This window comes from Hyperolius riggenbachi, chromosome 8 (assembly GCF_040937935.1).
Source record: "Hyperolius riggenbachi isolate aHypRig1 chromosome 8, aHypRig1.pri, whole genome shotgun sequence".
NCBI classification, from domain to species: domain Eukaryota; kingdom Metazoa; phylum Chordata; class Amphibia; order Anura; family Hyperoliidae; genus Hyperolius; species Hyperolius riggenbachi.
The window spans coordinates 151965515-151990220 of NC_090653.1; the positions used below are offsets into that span (position 1 = coordinate 151965515).

A 24706-nucleotide genomic window follows, 5' to 3' on the forward strand; every position below is an offset into this window, starting at 1 on the left:
GTCTTACTCCTGCGTACGCAAGTGATCCCCCCCCCCCTTTTTCTGAGCACCAACAGAGCTTTCTGTTGGTGGGCTCTGATTGCTGCTGCACTGTTTATTTATGTATTTGTTTGTTTTAGTTGTTTGGGGTTTTGTTTTTTATAAATTTAGCATTTTTTTTTTTATAGATCCTCTCCCTCCCCTCGCCAGCCAGTCCTAGTGATCCTCTCTCATAGACATCAGCGTATGAAAGAGGATCGCTCTGTGAGCATCTCTAGGGGACAGCCAAGTGACACGGCTGTCCCCACTCAAGCAGGGATGCGCGTATCAGTGCACGCGATCCCCTACAAACCACTCCCCCAGGACTTCATATCAGTTGGCGTTACGCGGCCCTGGGGGAGCCACCTTGCAGCCGCCAATTAGCGTTAGGCGGTCACAAGGAGGTTAAAGTGTGGAATGTATTACCACAGGAAGTAGTTTTGGCAAATTCTATACCTGTGTTTAAGGGGGACTTAGATGCTTTCCTTGCATTGGAAGATATCCATGGCTATAATTACCGTACTAGCTAATTCCCAGCTGTACTTTATCTGTTTGCCATCTGGAGTTGGGAAGGATGTTTTTCCATTTTGGGGCTAAATAAACCATGCTTTGTAAGGTTTTTTAATTTTTTTTGCCTACTCTGGTTCAACAGCGATATATGTGGGTGCGGGCTAGTGTTGTACTGATTTCTGGGTGAACCTGATGGATGTCTTTTTTCAACCAAAATAACTATATAACTATTTATGTAACAATATGTAACAGTATGAAAGGCAATTGGTTTTTCAAGTACATAGTACATAATTACTTGGGTTGAAAAAAGACATACGTCCATCGAGTTCAACCAGAGAACAAAGAACAAAACACCAGCCTGCTCCCTCACATATCCCTGTTGATCCAGAGGAAGGCATAAAACCCTTACAAGGCATGATCCAATTAGCCCCAAAAGGGAAAAAATTCCTTCCCGACGCCAGATGGCAATCAGATAAAATCCCTGGATCAACATCATTGGGCATTCCTAGTAATTGTAGCCATGGATGTCTTTCAACGCAAGGAAAGCATCTAAGCCCCCTTTAAATGCAGGAATTTACCATAACTACTTCCTGTAGCAATGCATTCCACATCTTAATCACTCTTACTGTAAAGAACCCTTTCATAAATAAATGGCTAAACCGTTTTTCCTCAATGCGCAGATCATGTCCTCTAGTCCTTTGAGAAGGCCTAGGGACAAAAAGCTCATCCACCAAGCTTTTATATTGCTCTCTGATGTATTTATACATGTTACCTAATTGTAAGTACAGTAAATAAAAACATATACCGTATGTCTGCATTTCACAATCCCATCCCCGCAGTCACATATAGAACATTTTCTGAAAGTGGGGCAATGTTAAAAATAGATCTTACCAAAGTGAGATAATAAATCCAGAAAGACATTCTGTGATCAATGCACTCAGAACAACAAACAGGTACAGCAGCTCTTTCCAAGGGAAATCCCCCATCTGTGCAGTATTGTTAGTGAATCCAGAGAATGTAACAAATGTACTAATAATGAATTGGCACAGTGCATTTCTGAACTAATACCAAACAACAAGCACTTGGCAGTACAGTGAAAGGAACACAATAGAAGTGTAAAAGGAAAGTTACAAAAAAAAAAGAAAGAAAAGAAACACAGCAAATAAAGATGAAAAATTACAAAACTGGAAGATCAAAAGTTCCAATACAATGGCCCATATGCAATTCACATTTTCTTCTTAGCTCCAAGGTAATATTTTCAAACTAGTCAATAAAATGGCTTTTAATCTATCAGCAAGCAAGAAGATACACATATTCACCTATTTCTTGGGGGGTATTTTTTCAATTGCAAAGTGCTAAAAAGCTATTCTAAAAAGAAGTTGAAAAATTATCTCCTGTGGAAAACTCAGTAGAAAATGTTACAGTAATTACACATGGGCCATTGTGTTCTATCTCAAAAAGTCTCTTGCATGAAAGGTTATGAAAAAAATAAAAGGTGCAGTTCAGCAATTATTACTTAGATAGGATAATCTGTCAATTGATACAGCCCAGTTTTTAGAGGGAAGTTTTTGCAATCTGTAATTAAGTAAACACAAAACTGGGGTTTTGCAGTAAAGTTACTACGCTCTGTTCAGGAATTGTATGTCTCAAAGGTAGGGATAGAGGAAAGATCCTGCCATTGTTGGTTATGGTTATCCACTGTCTCCAAACTTCCGTCAGGGGAAGATTAAAACAGTGCTATTGTGAACAGATTTTGAAACCTCCATCTTCTTACTGAAGACACAGATATGGTTAGGGGGAATGTACCTAACACGGCATAGACAGCTATAAATAAAACAAAATGTACTAGCCCTGCAAAAATGAATAAATATGTAAAATAAATAGCCATGGCACCTGTCACAAAAAATTATAATGCACAGATGGATCAGGTGGATGTGCATATCTATAGATAATTGGTAACCAATAAAGGATCACCAAGGTTTCTGTGTTTCTGAACAAGATCTGCATGATGGAGAGGGGAGTAGCAAGCTTCAATGGCCACTTGGAGTGAGAGGAGCTGCTATGCTTATTACAGCAGGTAGCCGATCAGATAGCAGGCCCAGCCCTCTGGAGGTTGGGTTAGGAGCGATTAAATGGACTGCAGATAAGACTGATAGGTGATGGGTGGGAGCAAGACTTTAAATGATCGTGGCGCTTAGCATGGGAGTCTATAGGGAATCGAACAGAGATGGATTAAGATGAAGTATGGCCCCAGGCAAGGTAGTAGCTTTGACTCCCTGTTATGATCTTTTTGGTAATCTGAAATGAGAAAGGGGTTAGAGAAAATGGTAGTTGGGCCCCCTGACACCTACTAGGCCCAAGGCACTTGGCTAGGTATCCTTGTGGATGATCCTGCTCTAGGATCGGAACAATAGCTTGCATGAAAAAAGTCACGAATTGTGGGAAAGATCACCACAAAAATCATGTTATGGGTACGAGCTTTAAAGTGAACCCGAGGTGAAAACATACTGATGATATACACAATCGTATTTATCCTCCTACTCCTAAAAATGATTGTTTTTTAGGCATCCCATAGTGTTATTTTATTTGAAAAAAAAATTTGACAATAAATTTTTATTGAAAATAAGTCAACAAAAGATTGCAAAAGGGGATCACAATAAGAGACGCAATCAAGTGAAACAGGATAAATGTTTATATTATATTTAACATTTGCAAAGTAGTTTGAATGTTGTACTGTCTCTGCTCAATGGCAGTCTATTAAGTTTCCCAGAGTTAAAATACATCAACTATTGACCTTTTTCTATCTCTTCCCTGCCTTTAGAAGTTGTATTCTGCCAGCAAAACTTTTATGGATGTAATTTGCTAATCAGTGAGGTTTACTATATTCTCGATGAGGTACAACAAGACAGACACTGTCACTTGTCACCTGAAAATTAACTAACAAAATAAGTGGCCTGGTTATTAAAATGTTTTGCACTGTATATACACATGTTCACATGTTTATCTCACCATGTCACATGTCGCCTAGGGTCAGCATGTTAGATATGCACGGCAAGCTCCTCCTTTTTGTTTTCTGTGCACAGGTCCTCTGAGATTAAGAAAAAAAAATGCTACATTGTTGATAATTGCATTGTTACAAATGTAGTGAGAAATGGTCCTTCCATACTGTCATTTTGAAGCATTGTATGTTATGATGGTGTCCCGTGTATCAGTGACAGGGTTAATAGGCTAGCTGTGTGATAGCATTTTCTGAGACTCCTGCAGCAGAGCTGTGGGTGACTGAGTGACAATGAGCTGCCCTGTCATTAAGCAGCAAGTCAAAAGAAGACAAAAAATTGCTCTGTCACCTAATCAGACAGGATTATGTGCAAAGGCTTAACACGCGTTATTTATTGCTTCTTTCTGAAGCTAACAGACAGTTTTATTGGGTAGAAGATTTATTTTAATCATGGAATATATTGATTCTGAGAATATATAAAATGAGTTTTCCCAGCTGGGTTCCATGCAGTCACTCAAGGTAATTCTGCTTACCTAAGGAGCTAATTATTTATGGCCTTGGTAATTTGTGAGTGGTTAAATCCCTTGTATGGAAATGACATCCCAAAAGTTCTCCTTGGTGACTATGTTAGGCCTGTGTTGAAGGAGAAATATATCCTATATCAAAAGGATTGAAATACAAACGATTAATGCATTACAAGCAGGGCCGGTTTTGTACCTTTTACCGCCCAAGGCCCACTGTCACCAGCCTCCCCCCCCCCCCCCCCCACACACACACACACAAACACAACATCTCAGCAGCCCCAAACTCCCCAAGTCTTAACATGAACCTGAAACAAAATACAAAACATACTTACCTTAACAGATCCTCTCGGTGCCCACTGTTCCTGCCCTGGGATCCTCTGAACATAGCCAGCCATGTCCCCCCTTTAGTTTAGGTAGTCAGATTCTCTCCCTCCCCCCCCCCAGTATAGGTAGCCAGCAGGCATGTTGTCCCCCCCCCCTTAGTATAGGTAGTCAGATTATCTCCCCCTCCCCCCCCAGTATAGCTAGCCAGCAGGCATGTCCCCCCCCCCCCTTAGTATAGGTAGTCAGATTCTCTCCCCTTCCCCCCCCCCAGTATAGGTAGCTAGCAGGCATGCCCCCCCCCTTAGTATAGGTAGTCAGATTCTCCCCCCCCCCCCAGTATAGCTAGCCAGCAGGCATGTCCCCGCCCTTAGTAGGTAGTCAGATTCTCTCCCTCTCCCTACCAGTATAGGTAGCCAGCAGGCATGTCCCCCCCCCCCCTTTGTATAGGTAGTCAGATTCTCTCCCCCCAGTATAGGTAGCCAGCAGGCATGTGTCCCCCCCCCCCTTAGTATAGGTAGTTAGATTCTCTCCCCCCCCCCCCCCCCAGTATAGCTAGCCAGCAGACGTGTGTGTCCCCGTAGTATAGGTAGTCAGATTCTCTCCCCCTCCCCCCAGTATAGGTAGCCAGCCATGTCCCCTCTTTAGTATAGGTAGTAAGATTATGTCATCTCCCCTTACCCAAGTACAGCTAGCCAGCAGGCATGTCCCCCCCCCCCCTTAATATAGGTAGTCAGATTCTCTCCCCCCCCAGTATAGGTAGCCAGCAGGCATGTCCCCCCCTTAGAATAGGTAGTCAGATTCTCTCCCCCCCCAGTATAGCTAGCCAGCAGGCATGTCCCCCCCCCCCCTTAGTATAGGTAGTCAGATTCTCTCCCCCTCCCCCCCCCCAGTATAGGTAGCCAGCAGGCATGTTGTCCCCCCCGCACTTGGTATAGGTAGTCAGATTATCTCCCCCTCCCCCCCCCCCCAGTATAGCTAGCCAGCAGGCATGTCCCCCCCCCTTAGTATAGGTAGTCAGATTCTCTCCCCCTCCCCCCCAGTATAGGTAGCCAGCAGGCATGCCCCCCCCCTTAGTATAGGTAGTCAGATTCTCCCCCCCCCCCAGTATAGCTAGCCAGCAGGCATGTCCTCCCCTTAGTAGGTAGTCAGATTCTCTCCCCCTCCCCCCCCCCCCAGTATAGGTAGCCAGCAGGCATGCCCCCCCCCCCTTTGTATAGGTAGTCAGATTCTCTCCCCCCCCTCCCCCCAGTATAGGTAGCCAGCAGGCATGTGCCCCCCCCCCCCCCTTAGTATAGGTAGTCAGATTCTCTCCCCCTCCCCCCCCCAGTATAGCTAGCCAGCAGACGTGTGTGTCCCCCTTAGTATAGGTAGTCAGATTCTCTCCCCCTCCCCCAGTATAGGTAGCCAGTAGGCATGCCCCCCCCCTTAGTATAGGTAGTCAGATTATCTCCCCCTCCCCCCCCAGTATAGCTAGCCAGTAGGCATGTCAGCCCCTTAGTATAGGTAGTCAGATTCTGTCAACCCCCCCCCCCCCTTTCCCTGGAGAGCGGCTGTCCGATGTTGTCCCCTGTCAACTGCCACTCCCCCCCCCCCCCACCAGAAACCAGTGTGGATGTCTTCTCACCCCTTCCTCCCCCCAAACCCAGAGAGAGAGCGGGAGCAGAGTACCTCTCCAGCCTCCAGACTTCTAGCGCAGCCGCCGAAGTTTCCGCTGTCAGCCGCCGTGCATCTCTCCCTCTCCTGCTGGCGACTCCTGTCATGTGACTCACCGGTAACTTGCCAGCGAGTCACATGTGAGAGACGCCAGCAGGAGAGGGAGAGATGCACAGCGGCGGCTGACAGAGGAAACTTTGGCAGCAGCGCTGGAAGTCTGGAGAGGTACGTTACTCTGCTGCTCCCACTCTCTCTAGGGGTTTGGGGGGAGAGAAGACATCCGCACAGGCTCCTGCTGGGGGTGGGGGGATTGCCGACAGGGGATAGCATCTGGCGGCGGCCGCTCTCCCGGTGGACGGGGGGACTCCCATGCTGCCTGGAAGAGAGGCTTACTCCAAGCCATTGTAAAGGGGCGGGCGGGGGAGGCTGCTGATTTGCGGAGCGGTTCTTCTTACTGCGCTGGTGACAGCACTTGTCATCAGCCTGTCACCACCTGCCGCCCTTTAGATTCTCGTAGATTCTGGCGCCCTAGGAACAGGCCTTGGGGTCCTTTCCCCAAATCCGGCCCTGATTACAAGATTCAATGATATAGTTCTCCATGTTCATTGTAGGCATTTTTACAACTGACAAGAAATGTCATTGGTGGAGCAAACTTATTATCTAGCCTGTTTCTATATAAAGAGGCCATTTTCTTAGAGTGTTCAGACAAGACAAGATACAGAACATTTATAGTGCGTTTTTTTCCTGGTGGACTTAAATCGCTTCAGGGCTGCAGCCACATAGGGTGCGCTCCAGGGGCGATCAGGAACATTAGGGGGCCTTGCCCAAAGATTCCTTACTGTTCTTCACACTGGTTGTGCTTGTGGTCAAAGGCTCAAAATCTACATCAAAGGCAACAGCCTTACCAGTATACTATCCACCTGGCATACATGATAATGAAAAAAAAATTGCACAGGGGATTGCCGCTAGTAAAATATCACTAAACTTAGCGATATTCTACTACTGCATTTTGATAGTAAAATATAGGTAATATTTAGCAATATTTTACTATGGCTAAACCTAACCCTACTCTCATACAGAACCCTTCCCTGGCGGCGCCTGACCCTAAACTCCCTCCCCGGTGATGCCTAACCCTAAATCCCCTCCCCTGTGATGGCTAACCCTAAGACCCCCCTCCCGGTAGTGCCTAAACCTAACCCCCCAATGGTACCTAACTCTAAATCTCCCACCTAAAGCTAACATTCCCCCCCCCCCCCCCTCTGCAAAGCCAGCATATGCAGCTATGTAAATTTTGGCGCTCGATTAGTGGCACAACAGGGCAATTTCGGCGAACAGGTTTGCAAAGAAAAAAGGCTTCCAGATAACTAAATTGCGGCATTGCATATGCCTCAGAGGACTTAGAAATTAGATATTGTAAAAAGGTTGCATTTCGAAAAACCGCTTACTAAATTATCTAATTAAGATGGTGATTTTAGGTCTTTCTTGGAATCAAGCTTTAAGCAGAAAATCCTTACAGTGTTTTGGGTTTTTTTTTAGTACATTTTGCCAATAATTTTAAATTGTAACTTAACCTAATTACCTCCTCCTTTACCGAAACTCTATTCTTGTGGGCTACACATCCACACACCTCTAGCCATTCGGAAGGCAATGTTTCATTTGCCAACTTTGCAACTGCCCCCCTTCTGTGAAGGCAAACTTCTTCCACTCAAAGGATGGACCTTCGTCAACCCCTTGCTAGTAATGATGGCTACTAGTTACCATAGGCAGTTCAAATATTCCCACTTCCAGGAATGTGTAGATTTTGGTTATGGCCTAGAAAGGAAGGCCAAGTGCGTGGTGGCTTCTTCTTACTGGCTAAACTACCATAGTTGAATAATTGGCCCTTGACTATCTGTTAGGGGAGCTACCCTGCTTTTTACTTCCCACTGTTGTACACGTAACATGCGCACATGTATGGCTGCAGAACAGTTTCTTTAAGGAACCAAGAAGGTGACCTGCTGAAGATGCACTTTAAAGCCTTGCAGAGAATAGGTAGACAAGCACGTGCATGCACAAATCCTTCTTCTATGCAATGGAGCTCTTGATATGTCTAGAACTATGCCTAGAACCTTTGCATTCTGCCTGCTGATTGCAGATTCTGGCCTGAACCAAATAAAGATTTCTATTTTGCAATTCTCTGCCTTAGTAAATCAGACTCCCAATCTTCATTCTGGTTTGCTTCAGGGCTCGTGTACTCATTCAGTACTGCATTCCTACCAGACACTCAATGCCATTGCATCAGATTTAGATACTGTTCACATTATGCTTCATCTCAGCCAAGCAAACAGAGTTTAACCACTTAAGGACTGCCGTCTTAAAACCCCTTAAAAGACTCACGAGGTGACATGTGACATTATGAGATAGACATGTGAATGTACAGTGCCTAGTATACAAATAACTAGGCTGTGTTCCTTTTTTTCTTTCTCTGCCTGAAAAAGTTAAGAATCAGGTATGTAAGTGGCAGTTCCTGTCCGGGTCGGGACCGGGTCGGACTCTAGCGTAACCCTCACTGATGAGGAATTGCAACCATAAATCACATTTGTGGCAATAAATGGCTTCTAAGAGCAGGAAAGAGATAAAAAAGGTCAATAGTTCATAAATTTTAGCCCAGGCATACTTCAATTAATGCGTCATTAAGAAAAGGCCATAAAACAGTAAAAGCTTAAAACGTTGATGTAAATATAAAATAAAACTGTGGGATAACTGTAAAAGTCATTTTTAGAAGGAGGAGGACAGATACAATTGTTTATCTCAGTTTTTTTTTCCGCCTCGGATGTCCTTTAAGGACCAGACACTTTTTTCCCATTCAGACCACTGCAGCTTTAACGGTTTATTGCTTGGTCATACAACCTTCCACCTAAATCTGAGGGTGACATGGGTCTGAGGGGGATCTGAGGGTTTGGCCGAGTGATCAGGAGCCCACACGGGGCAAATTAGGGCCCGATCTGATGGGTAGGTGTGCTGGGGGTGACAGGTGGTGACAGGAGGTGATTGATGGGTGTCTCAGGGTGAGATTAGAGGGGGGAATAGATGCAAGCAATGCACTGGGGAGGTGATCAGGGGGGGGGGGGGGTGAGGGCGATCTGAGGGTGTGGGGGGGTAATTGGGTGCCCGCAAGGGGCAGATTAGGGTCTGATCTGATGGGTAGCAGTGACAGGAGGTGATTGATGGGTGATTGATGGGAGATCAGTGGGGGATTAGAGGGGAGACCAGATGTAAATAATGCACTGGGGAGGTGATCAGGGGGGGTCTGAGGGCGATCTGAGGGTGTGGGCAGGTAATTGGGTGCCCGCAAGGGGCAGATTAGAGTCTGATCTGATGGGTAGCAGTGACAGGGGGTGATGGATGAGTGATTGATGGGTGATCAGTGGGGGATTAGAGGGGAGAACAGATGTAAATAATGCACTGGGGAGGTGATCAGGGGGGTCTGAGGGCGATCTGAGGGTGTGGGCAGGTAATTGGGTGCCCGCAAGGGGCAGATTAGAGTCTGATCTGATGGGTAGCAGTGACGGGGTGATGGATGAGTGATTGATGGGTGATCAGTGGGTGATTAGAGGGGAGAACAGATGTAAACAATGTACTTGGGAGGAGATCTGAGGGCGGGTCTGCGGGCACCCTGAAGGTGTGGGCAGGTGATCAGGTGCCTGCAAGGGGCAGGTTAGGGTCTGATCTGATGGGTGGCAGTGACAGGTGGTGACAGGGGGTGATTGATGGGCAATTGACAGGTGATTGACAAGTGGTCAGTGGGTGATTACAGGGGAGAATAGATGTATACAGTACACAGGGGGGGGGGGGGGTCTGGGGAGGATCTGAGGGAGTGGGGGGGGGGTGATCAGGAGCCCCCAGGGGCAGTTTAGGACCTAATCTAAAATATAGCATTGACAGATAGTGACAGGATTGATGGGTGATTAGGGGGGTGATTGGGTGCAAACAGTGGTCTGAGGGGGTGATCAGAGGGGGGTCCTGAGGGGTGATGTGGGCGATCAGGGGGCAGGGGGGGCAGGATCAGTGTGTGTGTGCTTTTACTAGAAGGGCTGCCTCCTGCCCTGGTGGTCCCTCGATCACTGGGACCACCAAGGCAGGAGGCAGCCTGTATAATACACTTTGTTAGCTTAACAAAGTGTATTATACACTTTGTATGCGGCAGATCGGGGATTAACAACCCGCCAGCGCTGCTAATTGGCCGGCGGGTTGACGTCGCGGGCGGGCGGAGCTTAATTCCGGCGGATCCCCGGCTACTCAGTCCCCCAGGTGCCGCCGCCGATCGGCGTTACTCGGTACTGGGGGTGCCACTTTGCCGCCACCTATTGGTAGTGGGCGATTGGCAAGTGGTTAAAGCTATCAGGCATTAAATCCAAACAATAAATGAAACAGGCTGCTTTTTAAAAACCTACAAAACAATCCATGCGTGCCTCTGAATTCATACAAGCTAAGGTTATCAACAGCTTATGGGGTCTATTGAAAAAGGCTTTCATTTCTATGATATTCGCACTTTTCAGATCTATAAAAGTGGTGATCTGCTTAGAGCTGGCCACCAACAATCCAATCTTTTTCATCTAATCTTACCATTTCTATGTAATGTAAAGTAACTGCCTAAATTATCAATTCAATACATTCACTCAGTTTACCCTTATACTACATAGATTTGGAAAAATTGGATGAAACAGATTGTATCATTAGTGGCCACCTTAAATAAGGGATTACAACTTTTCACTGATTGCCGCTATGGGCCGCTTACAACTACTTCTTAGTGAGAAGTAATGGCCATCACAGGTAGTTATGCGTACCTCCATTCAATTGACTGGATCTGTGGATCACCAATTTAAGTGGAATACGGTACTTGCAATAACGCATTGAATGTCATTGACCAGAATATAGAGTACGGAGTAATAGCAAATGTGGTCAGTAGAAGAGCCAGGCACCTTCTACTGACCACATATGCTATTACTCCGTTGTTATTACCTGATGAAGCAGGATTAAACCTGCAAAACACGTTGCATTGTGCCCTGAAATATGTAAATAAACTTGTTCTATTTGACAAACACATTGACAATTTTTGTGTCTGCTCGGAGGACCTAAGTTCACCACTGCCTCCTCATGTTTTAAACTTTTTAGATACCTTTATCCTTTTGGTGCCTCTCTATCCATACTATGCTATTGACCACAATATGACCAGCCTTCTATAAACCTGGTCTTGTAAAAGTGGCAGTGATATTCTGAAGAATGGACAACAGGAAAGTGTTTTTTTTCCTTTTCATTCAAAATGCAGGTATTGCTTTTAACTGCCAAAGTGCTTCAGAGAAGAAGATCAAATGCAAAACGAACATCTATACAAGCCCTTCTTCTGGAGTACTATGTTAATCCATTAGCCACTTTAGTAGAGTTACCTTGTTTGCGATAAGTGTACTGCTTTTGACCTCAGTCGATAGAACCCGTGCTGTAAATTCTTCGAATGCTTTGATCTCTCTCTCTCTCTACTAGCAGAAAATATAAAAACTGAAAGCAGAAGTCCTCTGTTATTGTCTCACACTGCCCCCTAGTGACAAGTGGCCATAAATACACATTACTAATTAGAAGCATGTAACAATTAAGAAATAAAAATAAGTGCTAAAATAAATTGGCCTGGAGCACTTGCAAACCTTTAAATCAATTGGCTGCTAAAGGGTTAAAAGAATTAACCAGACTGGAAAAATCTGGCAGATAACATAGATCTGACTTGCCATATTTATGATTTTTGCCAGAATAGAGTAAATGCCAGTGTGGTGGATCTCCAAGGATTCACTCTACACTTCCATTCACTGTGTACTGTAGTGCTACCTGCGAGTAGTAACATTTTCAGATACAGTTTGTAATGTAGTATATCATGACTGAGAGTAATTAGGTGTTATAGGTATATAACTCACATTTTTTTTTATTAAAGTAAACCTAAGCTAAAATCTTTTCTAAATTATGAAAACGTTATTGATGAATATCTGCTCTACTACCAGATCTTAGCAAATGACATCCCCTCCCTCCACCCACGTCTATGGGGGAGTAAGATGTGTCAGTTTAACTTATCATCCACAATACTTTTAAAACTATGCAGTAAAATAATTAAAGTAATGCTATTCTGAAGTAGCTGATGAATCAGCATATGTGACCTTCTGCAGCATAATAATGACTATGAATATTTTAATGCTTTACTTTTAAGAAAATATGTTTTAAAATGCTTTCAGGTATGTGCAGTAGATGCACAGATTGAATCAGTTAATTTCGGAGCAGCTCTGTGCCAATCATTTGGGTACCACCATAGGCTGTAATGAGAATTACAGCTATATTGCAACCAGGGCCATATGCAAATCACTTTTTCACCTGTGTTTTCTCCTAGGTGATATTTTTAAACTTGTCAATAAAATGCCTTTTAAGCCCCCAGAAGGCAAGAACATGATTAAAATAATTTTGATAGTACTTTTTCACCAACTTTTTGGTACTTTTTTAGTTTAAAAGTACTGGAAAGTTATTTAAAATCAAAGATGAAAAATAATCTCCTAGGTGAAAACTCAGGTGAAAAAGAGAATTGCATATGGGCCCCATATTGGAATAGGAGAGCCATCTTGTAAAATATGGTGAATGACCTCACTAACCGAGGGGACTACCTCGCAAACTTATATGCCAAGAACAACCATTGAAAAAGGGTCTCAAAGTGCATACCAAAGGGATCTTTAATAATGGCTTAGCAGGGATATATCAAGATTGTTGCATTTAAAAATTGTTAAAAATACAAAAGCCTTACAATGAGTGTGTGTTCGTGAGCTCCAGCTCATTTTGTCACAGTGCACTGGCCAATAGTGAGGATTGTTTAAGCAGACGGTGGTATCAGCTGTGCGGCTTGTGCTACCAGCGACACCAGGCCGGATAATAACTCATGTTGAGATGCTATGGCGGCATAGGACAAGAGACGCTCAGATGTAGGAACACATCCATCAGCGCATTTTGCCCTGTTTCCCGGGGCTTTTTCAAGGTGGAGGTGGGGAGAAACGTGCCAGCAGGGCTGCTCTCATGATATCATAGAATGGATTCTATTATGCAAACTTTTCTGTTGCATAAGCTTCTATCTACTTTTGGTTCTGTTCGCATAACAAAGCCTCTCCTGTGGGGAAAGCACTAAATTCAGCATCAAGCAGGCTGGTCGCACTGAACTGCCCTCAGCCAATCAGTGAGGAGCAGAAATGTGGGAGGGGAGATAACAAGCTTCCCTTTCCCCAGCAATGTACCAGAAAGGAGCCTAGCTGACTAAGATAAGATTCATTACAGCATAAACATGTATGATTATATTGGAATGATTGCTATGCAGACTGCATATGTTTTATCCGACAACAAAAACAATATAACAGAGGTGCCAACAAGTGTAAAATACATAGAAAGACTGGTAAAAAGGAGGCAGTGGTAGGCTTACCTCTCCAATGATAACACAAATAGTCAATATTAGGAAAGCATTTTTTTTAAAATAAAAGTGACTATTAAAAGTCTTTATTAAAATTGATTGTTTTGGACATCATTGGAGAGGTAGGTCTACCAAAAGCTCTTTTTCAACTTTTTATATATTTTACACTTGTGGCGCCTCTGTTACATTGTTTTTGTTGCTGATTGTTCACCCTGGGTGGAGGGGTATTACCAAAATGCATTGTGTCCAAAATGTATCTTTATTGTAGCTTTAGGGCCGGTTTCCACTATCGCGGTTTCCGCCGCGATTCCGCAGAGTTTCCCCGCACATGAATCGCACGGGGAAACTGTGCCATAGGGGATAACGGCGCCGCGGCCGAATCGCTTGCGGGAGCGATTCGGCCGGAACCCCCCGCAGAATTCGCAGCGGAGGCTGCGGATCCCATAGCCGTGCATGGAACGGCTCATGGGATACGCCTGCGATCCCGCCCACCCGCTCAGTGCCGGAGTGCGTCTGCGAGCCGCACGCCGCACTAGTGGAAACGAGCCCTAATTGTATACTATTTATCACTCCTTTTCACTTACTAGATTCTGATATGTTGTTTTATATATAACAAGAAAATGTGTCTCCTGTGAGAAGAAAATTCAGAAGAAAAGTTTATTGGATCAGGGCCATTGAGTTCCAAAGAACAGTATAGCCACACTCAGCTGAACTTTCCTGTATAACAACACAGACTTTAGCCTGCCATGTCCCTATGCTGCAATGTGCAACAATTTCACCATGCCTGTTGTCACCTCACTCAGATTGATACAGTATATACAGACAGTCCCCTACTTACAAACAAAGTTGGCTTCACGCACATTTGTGTAGTTAAATGTTACAGTAATGTATAAACTGTTCTACAAACCATTTATAATATATGTCCAAATCCAGAGTTGTCCATATAACTTACAAACAAATTCAGCTTGCAAACAAGAATGGAACCTGTTTGTAAGTAGATGACTGCCTATATATATATATATATATATATATATATATAGAGAGAGAGAGAGAGAGAGAGAGAGAGAGAGAGAGAGAGAGAGAGAGAGAGAGAGAGAGAGTACAGACCAAAAGTTTGGACACACCTTCTCATTCAAAGAGTTTTCTTTATTTTCATGACTATGAACATTGTAGATTCACACTGAAGGCATCCAAACTATGAATTAACACATGTGGAAGTATAGTACATAACCAAAAAGTGTGAAACAACTGAAAATATGTCATATTCTAGGTTCTTCAAAGTAGCCACCTTTTGGTTTGATTACTGCTTTGCACACTCTTGGCATTCTCTTGATGAGCTTCAAGAGGTAGTCACCTGAAATGGTTTTCACTTTACAGGTGTACCCTGTCAGGTTTAATAAGTGGGATTTCTTGCCTTATAGATGGGGTTGGGACCATCAGTTGCGTTGTGGAGAAGTCAGGTGGATACACAACGGATAGTCCTACTGAATAAACTGTTAGAATTTGTATTATGGCAAGAAAAAAGCAGCTAAGTAAAGAAAAACGAGTCGCCATCATTACTTTAAGAAATGAAGGTCAGTCAGTCCGAAAAATTGGGAAAACTTTGAAATTGTCCCCAAGTGCAGTCTCAAAAAAGATCAAACGCTACAAAGAAACTGGCTCACATGCGGACCACCCCAGGAAAGGAAGACCAAGAGTTACCTCTGCTGCAGAGGATAAGTTCATCCAAATCACCAGCCTCAAAAATCGCAGGTTAACAGCAGCTCAGATTAGAGACCAGGTCAATGCCACACAGAGTTCTAGCAGCAGACACATCTCTAGAACAACTGTTAAGAGGAGACTGTGTGAATCAAGCCTTCATGGTAGAATATCTGCTAGGGAACCACTGTTAAGGACAGGCAAAAAGCAGAAGAGACTTGTTTGGGCTAAAGAACACAAGGAATGGACATTAGACCAGTGAAAATCTGTGCTTTGGTCTAATGGGTCCAAATTTGAGGTTTTTGGTTCCAACCACCGTGTCTTTGTGCGACGCAGAAAAGGTAAGCGAATGGTCTCTACATGCCTGGTTCCCACCGTGAAGCATGGAGGAGGAGGTGTGATGGTGTGGGGGTGCTTTGCTGGTGACACTGTTGATGAAGATTTATTCAAAATTGAAGGCATACTGAACCAGCATGGCTACCACAGCATCTTGCAGCGGCATGCTATTCCATCCGGTTTGCGTTTAGTCGGACCATCATTTATTTTTAAACAGGACATGACCCCAAACACACCTCCAGGCTGTGTAAGGGCTATTTGACCAGACAGGAGGAAATCCTCCTGTGTCCATGTGTCCTCCTGTGCCCCCATGTGTCCTCCTGTGCCCCCATGTGTCCTGTGTGTCCTTATGTGCCCCCTCATGTGTGCTTCTGTGCCCTCCATATGTCCTCCTGTGGCCCCCAATGTGTCCTCACTTGCCCCTCATGTCGCCGCTGTGCCCCCCATATGTCCTCCTGTGGCCCCCAATGTGTCCTCACTTGCCCCTCATGTTGCCTCTGTGCCCCCCATATGTCCTCCTGTGGCCCCCAATGTGTCCTCATTTGCCCCTCATGTCGCCTCTGTGCCCCCCATATGTCCTCCTGTGGCCCCCAATGTGTCCTCACTTGCCCCTCATGTCGCATCTGTGCCCCCCATATGTCCTCCTGTGGCCCCCAATGTGTCCTCACTTGCCCCTCATGTCGCCTCTGTCCCCCCATGTGTCCTCCTGTGCCCCCTGCCTTCTCCGTGTGCCTTCCTCCCTCCCACCCGAGTTTTCTGATCCCCCCCGTCCCCAAGTGTCAATAGCGGCAACGGCATCATCAGTTCAAGCCAGTCACAAGAGCGCGAAGTGCTGGGGAGAGGGATGTCTCCATTCATCGTGGGCGCATTGTGGAGGTAAGCTGCCGCTACTGATTCACACACCCGGGGGGGGCCAGATCCGCAAGGGGGAAGGGAGCGCCTGCTAGCGGGGGGCAGCGCAATTATCTGGGATCGGCGCGGGAGCATGTTAAAGGTAAGTTGCCGCTATTGACACTCGGGGACGGGGGGATCAGGAAACTCGGGAGGGAGGGAGGAAGGCAGGCAGGCACGCACTCACTGAAAGGCAGGGAATCCCGACGTGGCGGCGGGTCAGCGGTTCTGTATCGGCGGGCGTTCGTAAGTCGGGGATTCCCTGCCTTTGCCATATAAGATGCAGGGACTTTTTCTCTCTATTTTTGGGAGAGAAAAAGTGCGTCTTATACAGCGAAAAATACGGTGTGTATATATATATATATATATATATATATATATATAGGTAGTCCCCGGTTAACGAACGAGATAGGGACCGTAGGTTCGTTCTTAACCTGAATCTGTTCTTAAGTCGGAACATTGTGCTATCTCTGTCCCCTGTACCTCCTCTGTGCCCCCCTGTGCTCCTGTGCTTCCAGTGTCCCCCTCTGTGTCACCTCTGTACCTGTTTATACAAGTTTAAAAGCCATTATTTATTCCATTTTTTAAAAAAACGATTTTCTCAAAAAACTACAAGTCCAATTTATATTTTTTGACTTGTTCCCATGGAAACAGAGAATCCATGCCGTTCGTATCGGCGGGTCGTTCATAAGTCGAGGACTACCTGTATATATATATATATATATATATATATATATATATACAATTCTCTTGAACCTGGTTAAGTATTGTATTTGAAAAGAAAACAGGCAAGGGGATTTTTACTTTATTAACCTCTTGAGGACTGCAGGGCTAAACCCCCCTAGTGACCAGGCAATTTTTAGTTTAAAAGGCCACTGCAGCTTTAAGGCCAAGCTGCAGGGCCGCACAACATAGCACACGAGTGATTCCCCCCCCCTTTTCTCCCCACCAACAGAGCTCTCTGTTGGTGGGGTCTGATCGCTCCCCCATGTTTATTTTTTTTTTAATAAATATTTGTGTTGCCGTTTTTAAAAAAAAAAACCTCTTCCTTTAAATCCCTTCCCTCCCTCGCTCCCTCCCTCCCCACAGCCGGCCAATTACGGCGATCGGCTGTCATAGGCTTCTGCCTATGAGAGCCGATCGCTCTCTTGTCCCCCATGGGGACAGCCGTGTCACACGGCTGTCCCCAGTGCAGCGCTGCTGCTGATCGCAGCGCTGCACAGAGTAAATAGACGGCAATCACGCCGTCTAACAGTCTCCCGAGCGGCAATAGCCGCTCGGAGACTGAAGGCGGGGCGGAGCTCCGCCCCCCAAGCAGGAGATGCGCGCGCAGCCTGCGCGCGATCTCCTGCAAAACAGAGCCCCAGGACTTTACGCCAATTGGCGTTAGGCGGTCCTGGGGCTGCCGCCGCGGCCAAGCCTACTGGCGTGACGCGGTCGGCAAGAGGTTAAAACATCAGGACTACTGTGTGAAAAGTGACAGTGACCCTTTTAGGGCTGGTTCACACTGCAAGCACGTTTCTAAGCGCCAGTGATTTGAAAAGCTCTTGCTAATGTATATGTGTGATCTCACTTAAGCAATGTGATTTCTTAGAAATCGCCCATAGTATTACATTCGCTTTTCAAATCACTGCCGCTTAAAAAGCGTTGGTAGTGACACTTCTGTGACACTTTTTAAGCATGCAATAGGCAATAATTGAACATTTAATAGGTCATAATTTAACTAAATTGAAACTATAAAAGGTTTAGACTGTATATTACTTCACAGTATGAAATACCATAATAATAAACTTTCTTACCATTTCTAACATTTGAAATATACAATGTAAAGTGTGCTGCTTATCATGAAATGTGCCTTCAGTATGTTTGAAGAGGCTTTCTCTTTGCTAGTCAGCCCAGCGTTTGTTGACCCCTGGCCTTGTGGTTTGGCATTACACTGGCAAAGCATTGTGTATGTTGAGTGGGTTTGGCAGGAATGTGCAGTAGGGATTGGCCTGCTATGCGTTTGTAGAAAAGGATCGATTGTTCCTCCTAGAACTACTGAATATTCAGACTTTCCCATTAAGAGAGTTCCAACCAGCTAGTGATGAATTAATAGTGGAAGATGCTGCAGTATTTGTTATGCTGTGCAGCATGAAAGATGCAGCTCATTATTTTTGGAGAAGAATATGGTCTGTGAAGTGACCTCTTCTGTGTATTCATCAGGAATTAGAGACTCTGGCTTTCTGACAGAGAGACATCAGTTGTTTTAGTATTCCAATTCATTTGCCTCCTATATTTGGTGTTATTTTGTACTAGGACAACAAAGGAAATGATTGTATGATTACAAAGTTATAGATTTGCTCAAAGCAGGACATACACTGACATTATACTCGTTTCATTGTCAGTCAGATAAAAAAGTAGTATATTCAAGCTGTTACTTAGACAATATACAAGGCTTTCTCCTGTGCAGCATACTGCTGCCATTTTTGTATTGTGGCCATCTTGTACAATAAAGATTTCTTGAAAATGAAAGAGAGATTTTTCAGTCAGAGTTAGGTCTACCTGCAGCCCCTGCTGAGGTAAGGGTCAGCTGCTGTTTAAGTGCTTGTTTCCACCAGCCACCACTCGCGGCTGTGAGACCCGCTGCGGCACTTCCTGGTCTGTGAGTACGCAGACGAATCCCAGAAGTCGTGCCATGCACGGCAATGGGATTTGCTGCCACCCGCACAGAAAAATGCTGCAATGTTGGCCGAAACGCTATGGCAAGCAAGTGTTCAAAGAAAGACAGTAGATTTTAGTGGTGGTTAAATTAAAGCACAGAGATTGCTTAGTATAGTAAGTAGTATAATATTCAGCATTTCCTCTTTGTTCTAAAATATAATTTACAGCAGAAATCTAGTACCTCAACAAAAAAAAAATTGTAGCAGAACAGCATTCAAACAGTTAAAGGGACACTTAAAGGGATCCTCTGGTCCCCTGCCGCCAGCTAGTTTTGTTTTCGCTGACAGGCCCTGACAGGGAGTCGGCGGGCTTTCTGTGCCTGCACAGGCCTGACCATGCGTATCCTGCGCAGGACGCTATTGCGGACAGAAACGCGAAGAAAAATACACGTGGCAAGGCCTGTTGGGCCTGTCAGCGAAAACAAAACTATCTGGCAGCGGGGGACCAGAGGCTCCACGAGTGACTGCGAGGGCACAAGACGGCTGGAGGGGGCTGGTAGCAGCCCCAGGAAAGTAAAACTGATTTTTTATTCCTGGCTGAAGTAGCCCTTTAAGTACAGCACTTTGTTCTTCAGTGGAAGGCTCCTGAACCCTTCTGGCCACATCCGAAGAGGTGATAATAATTTTGTTTAAATTCCCCATGTTGCTACAATTAGTATACAGTCAGCAGCATGCTGAAACAGAATTACACTGAGCTGAGAAGCAGATAGTGATGAGAAATGAACACTAGATAAATTTTAATATATAAATACAGCAGCTATGAATAAAATGCAATTGACGCTTTCAAAGCAGATAAACTGTACTGTGGGAACTTGTAATTTGTAAACAGGCAATATTACTTGTGCACTAAAGCAATAAGGTAACTGAATGGGTAATGAAAAGTAGGAAAACACACTTTTATTGAATGTCATGTCAGAGTTTAATCCCACGTTAAATCCATATGTTTGCTTTGTTTTGCAGCTCTGGGTAAACCAAGAGGATGGTGTGGAAGAGGGCACAAGCGAAGTGCAGAATGGGCATCTGGACCCAAGTTCAGACTGCCTGTGCATTGGCAGGACCCTGCAGAACCGGGATCAGATGAGAGCTAATGTCATCAATGAAATCATGAGCACAGAACGTCATTATATTAAGCACTTGAAAGACATCTGTGAGGTAAGGACACAAAATGAGCACTGTCACATCCGGACAGTCTGTAATCATCAGTCATTAGGATATCTAAGCAGTCTATTACAGCTAGTACAAGGGCTAAATACATCCTTAAAAGGACCCTGAGCAGTGCATAGAAATGAAACTGCACTTACCTGGAGCTTCCTCCTGCTCCCCATAGCCCACGAGGTCCCTCTGTGTCCTCTGTTTCCTAAACCCGCTCCCCCCCCCCCCCCCCAATGGTCCCACTAGCAGCTCCGTTTAGCTGGCGACTTCAGCTGAAGTGGTAAGCTATTGCAACCTCTTGACCCATCTGCGCACCCGACACTATCACAAGCTCATCGGCGTAAGCTTCCTTTTTGGAAGACTGAACCGCGCATGCGCAGGAGGCTTACGGTGATGGGCGCGTGATAGTGTCGGGTGCGCAGACAGACCTCGCAGGTGCAGGAGGCTTTTACATATATAATTTTAACCATACTTACATCCTATAGTAGGAGAATGAGGACAACTTCTAAAACTTTTTCAGCTGTGTTTTTCATAACATTAGATGTCAGATTACATTGAGAATTCTGCAATGGGCTGTCATCACAGATCTGCAAATCCTTATGAAGTACTAGGGAGGTGAAAAAAAAAGTTTAAATTGTTAAAGCAAACCTGTGAGGGGCAAATAAATTATGTTAGATACTTACCCAAGTAGTGGGAAGCCTGATCACATTTACACATGCCCAATCCACGTCTATTATGCTTTGGGGACTCAGTGCTGGAATGGTGGGCCACAAGGTGATCAGTACTACTTCTGGACTGTCCAGAAGCTTTCCTCTACTGAGGTAAGTATCTACTTATGATTCATTTTTTGCTTTAAGGCATGCTTTATCTCCGACTTTTATGTGCGCATTGGCACACTCTTCATTCACACATGTGAACAAAGTTTTGCATTAATTTTCTGCATATTTTTGTGTATAAATTAACATACGTGCAAAATAGGGCATACATTATTTCATAACGAATATTCAAGACAGCTTATCAGCGTCTAACAGAGCTCATGCATGACTTAAGGACTTATTGAAAACCTACAGGTCTTAAATGATAAAGAAAAACCAAGGGATGCTATTTTCCATACTAAATAAACATTCCTCAGCTTGGAATACCTTATTTTTTATTTGAGACACTAAACGGAGGCTAAAAAGATTGATGCATGTCAGGTCATGGGGAAGTATACCAGCTCCTGTCCCCATAGATAGTAAGGGGTAATGAGCAGAACGATAGGTGGCCCTCTCGCCACAAACAATCACAATGACCCCTATCTCTTTCAGCAGACACATGTGGTCCCTCTGTCTTTCCAAACTTCCTTAGAATCCCCCTCCATCTCTTGCAGCAGTTACAAAATCCCCACATCATACCCGGGATTCACCGGCCTTGATTGTCTCTCACCACTTTTAAATGATTCTATATATATCTCAGCAGTTGCAGTTGACCCTGAATATCTCCCAGCAGTCGCACATTGCCCCAATTGTGTCTCAGCACACCACAAACATGTCACAGCAGTCTTAAGTGGCCCCAGATATTTATAATAAGTCACAGGCAGTGCCTCCGTCTCTTTAAGCAATCACAGGCAGTCCCCTGCACTCAGTCAGCAGTCATAGCAGAGCCCCCAATCACTGTCAGCAGTCCCAGGTAGTCTACCAACTGTAATAGGTTGTACCAGTGTCTGTCAGTCATTAGTGAGCACTACAAAGCTTCGGAACCTAATACGGTACACCAGGGCCGGGCCGAGGCATAGGCTGGAGAGGCTCCAGCCTCAGGGCGCAGTGTAGGAGGGGGCGCAGAATTCATTCAGCTGTCATTCCTAATTGTGTTTGAAGCAGAAAGAAATAAGAAAAGGGGATACATAGCAGTGACTGCAAGCCATATAACTAGATATTAAGGTGTTGGGGAGGTTGTTGGCCCTGTGGCGCCTCTCAGTCTACAGCAATCAATGTGTAACAGCTGGGGTGGGTGGGATGGGGGGGGGCGCACTTTGGTGTCTCAGCCTTGGGTGCTGGAGGACCTTGTCCCGGCAGATATCTACAAAGCTGGGAATGCACTTAAGGCTGAATTAGAAAACTGGAAGCTGGGACACAATATACGGGCACCATCAGGTTGGGACACAATTTGTTGGCAACATGCTGGGAGACACTAGAAAGGTGAAACGCATGGATAGCCATTTGAAATATTTGTTGTGTTTGACACAGAGCCATCACTGACCTTTAAGCTAAATGATGCCAGTCCTCTCCTGAAATTACCCGTACCTGTATCACAAGCAAGTCTAAGCTGCAGTCATTGCACCTAAGCCTCTTACACACACCAGAAAATGTTTGGCCAAGACAATCATTTTTGGAATATCTAGACTGAGAAGTTAGGGTGTGACAGCTTCCACACAGGACTCTGCTCACCTCTGCCCCCATCCCTTCTCCCCTTTCCATGGAACAGTACACACCACATGCCCATAGCTGAGAAGCATGTCTATACAGCACTCGTTCCTGAAACTGTCACAAAGGAATACAGCAATCTAGCGTGTATAGAAGGCTTTATATAGGATAGACTACCAGGCAGGAACCACTATTTGTGTTCAGTGACTCTTATGCTCATATCGGCCTACCGCCTTGCCACATAAAAGCACTGATCTGCGCAAACTGTAACTAATGCTCTGGTGAGCGTGCTCTGAGTTGGACAGGTACATTTGTTATAAACTTAGCTGTCTATTTGTCAAACTGTTATTTGTTCACAGCAGTTTTTTGTCATTACATCTCAATTATTAGTTTTACCAACAATAAATTTGACATCTACTTAGTAGCTCCCAATTATTCTATCTGTATTAATATGGCTAATTTAATTTCAAAACACACCAGGTTCTTTGCTTTTAGTTTCGGTAGTAATTAAAATGCAGTATAAAACATCTCACCAGGTTAGCTAATTTACTGCGCTCCGTACCACTGCGCCTTCACATCCAATGTACTTTTAGCTGCTAACATTGAGTGGGCGTTCTTCCACACAGCTCTGCTCAGTTTTACAGACTTTTCCTTTTTAACTTTTTAGCCTCTTGTTGTTTTTGATGATTATGGGAGAGAGTTTGGCCATCACTGGCTGTTTTCTGTCTTTATAAAAGAATATATGTGTAATATAACTGGAGTCTTTTTTGTTAACCTTTGGGATCATGTCACTCATGGCTTTAATATAATGAGCTCAGCCCTTCTTGGAATAAGTACAGTAAATCCCAACAGACTTAAGCTGTGAAGCCTTCCCAATAGATTGCTTAAAACTGGCCCAGTTTCTGCTGATAAGGCAAATTCAGTCAAATTAAAGTGTGATCTTTGATGCTGTTAGCTTTACAAGTCCCCCGAGACTTTGCATTCAGTTTGAAGGTACTTGGTTCATTTGTGGAAAAAAAACTTCATGCAAAAATAGCTGAGGGTTGCATATTGATCATATATCGCCTCAAATAAACACAGACAATTTTATGTGCAAACAGTAATTTTTATGCCATGGACATTCTACCTGAGTTAACCCATTACCAGCTTCAGTAGAGTTATCTTGTTTGAGATAAGTGCATTGCTTTTGACCTTAGTCAGCAGAACTTGTTGTGCTGTTAATTCTTGGGATGCTTTGATATCTCTCTCTACTAGCAGAAAATATAGAAACTGAAAGCAGAAGTCCTCTGTTATTGTCTCACACTGCCCCCTAGTGACAAGTGGCCATAAATACAGATTACAACAGTACTAAATTTAGAAGCAAAGGAAATGTAATAATTAAATAAATAAAATGTGCTAAAATAGATTGGCCTGGAGAACGTGCAAGTATCTAAATAAATTGGCTGCTAAAGTGTTAAAAGCTGTTGGGTCATGTGCCTGTTTGGATTATAATATGTCGTCTGTCTGTGAAACTTCTGGTCTGCTTCTGCTGAATTTGACATAAAACTGGCCTTGCTACATCCAACCAGTAAGTGGCATCTGCACTGTGCATTACTGCAACCAAACATAGATTTGAATTGCCTTGCCTTGTTTCCCATAGAGATAGGTAGGAACCAATACAGACAAATAAAAATATTGTGCATATTGCTTATGGCCTTTATGTACCATTGAACAGGGCCGGTTCAAGTAACCATTGGGCCCTAGGGCAAAATTAGCCTGAGGGCCCCCCAACAGACACCCCCGACCAAAAAGCGTCATTAGAGGCCCTTTGTTGCAGCCAAACTTCCCTCCTGGGCCCCTGCGCTGGCTGCTGACCCTCCCCCAATCACCTCCTAACTTAACAGACTCCACAGAGTCCCTGGGGAGCAACAATTAAGATGGGGGAGGGACAACTTGGGGGCCCCTACAGGCTCTGGGGCCCTAGGGCAATTGCCCATTTTTTCCTATGGTAGCTCCGGCCCTGCCATTGAATTACGTTGGTTTAATTGCTTTTATAA

The 24706-nt window shown here is 44.7% G+C and overlaps 1 protein-coding gene across 9 annotated transcripts in view; it reads left to right on the top strand.

Annotated features, from left to right (window-relative positions):
• The window catches only part of ARHGEF9 (Cdc42 guanine nucleotide exchange factor 9), a 662656-nt gene that overhangs the window by 455373 nt on the left and 182577 nt on the right, over positions 1-24706 (top strand). For all 9 annotated transcript variants that reach the window (XM_068247541.1, XM_068247542.1, XM_068247540.1 and 6 more), the window contains one exon: positions 20077-20268. In XM_068247541.1, coding sequence (XP_068103642.1) covers positions 20077-20268 — 192 coding nt within the window. The remainder of the gene's footprint in view (positions 1-20076; positions 20269-24706) is intronic.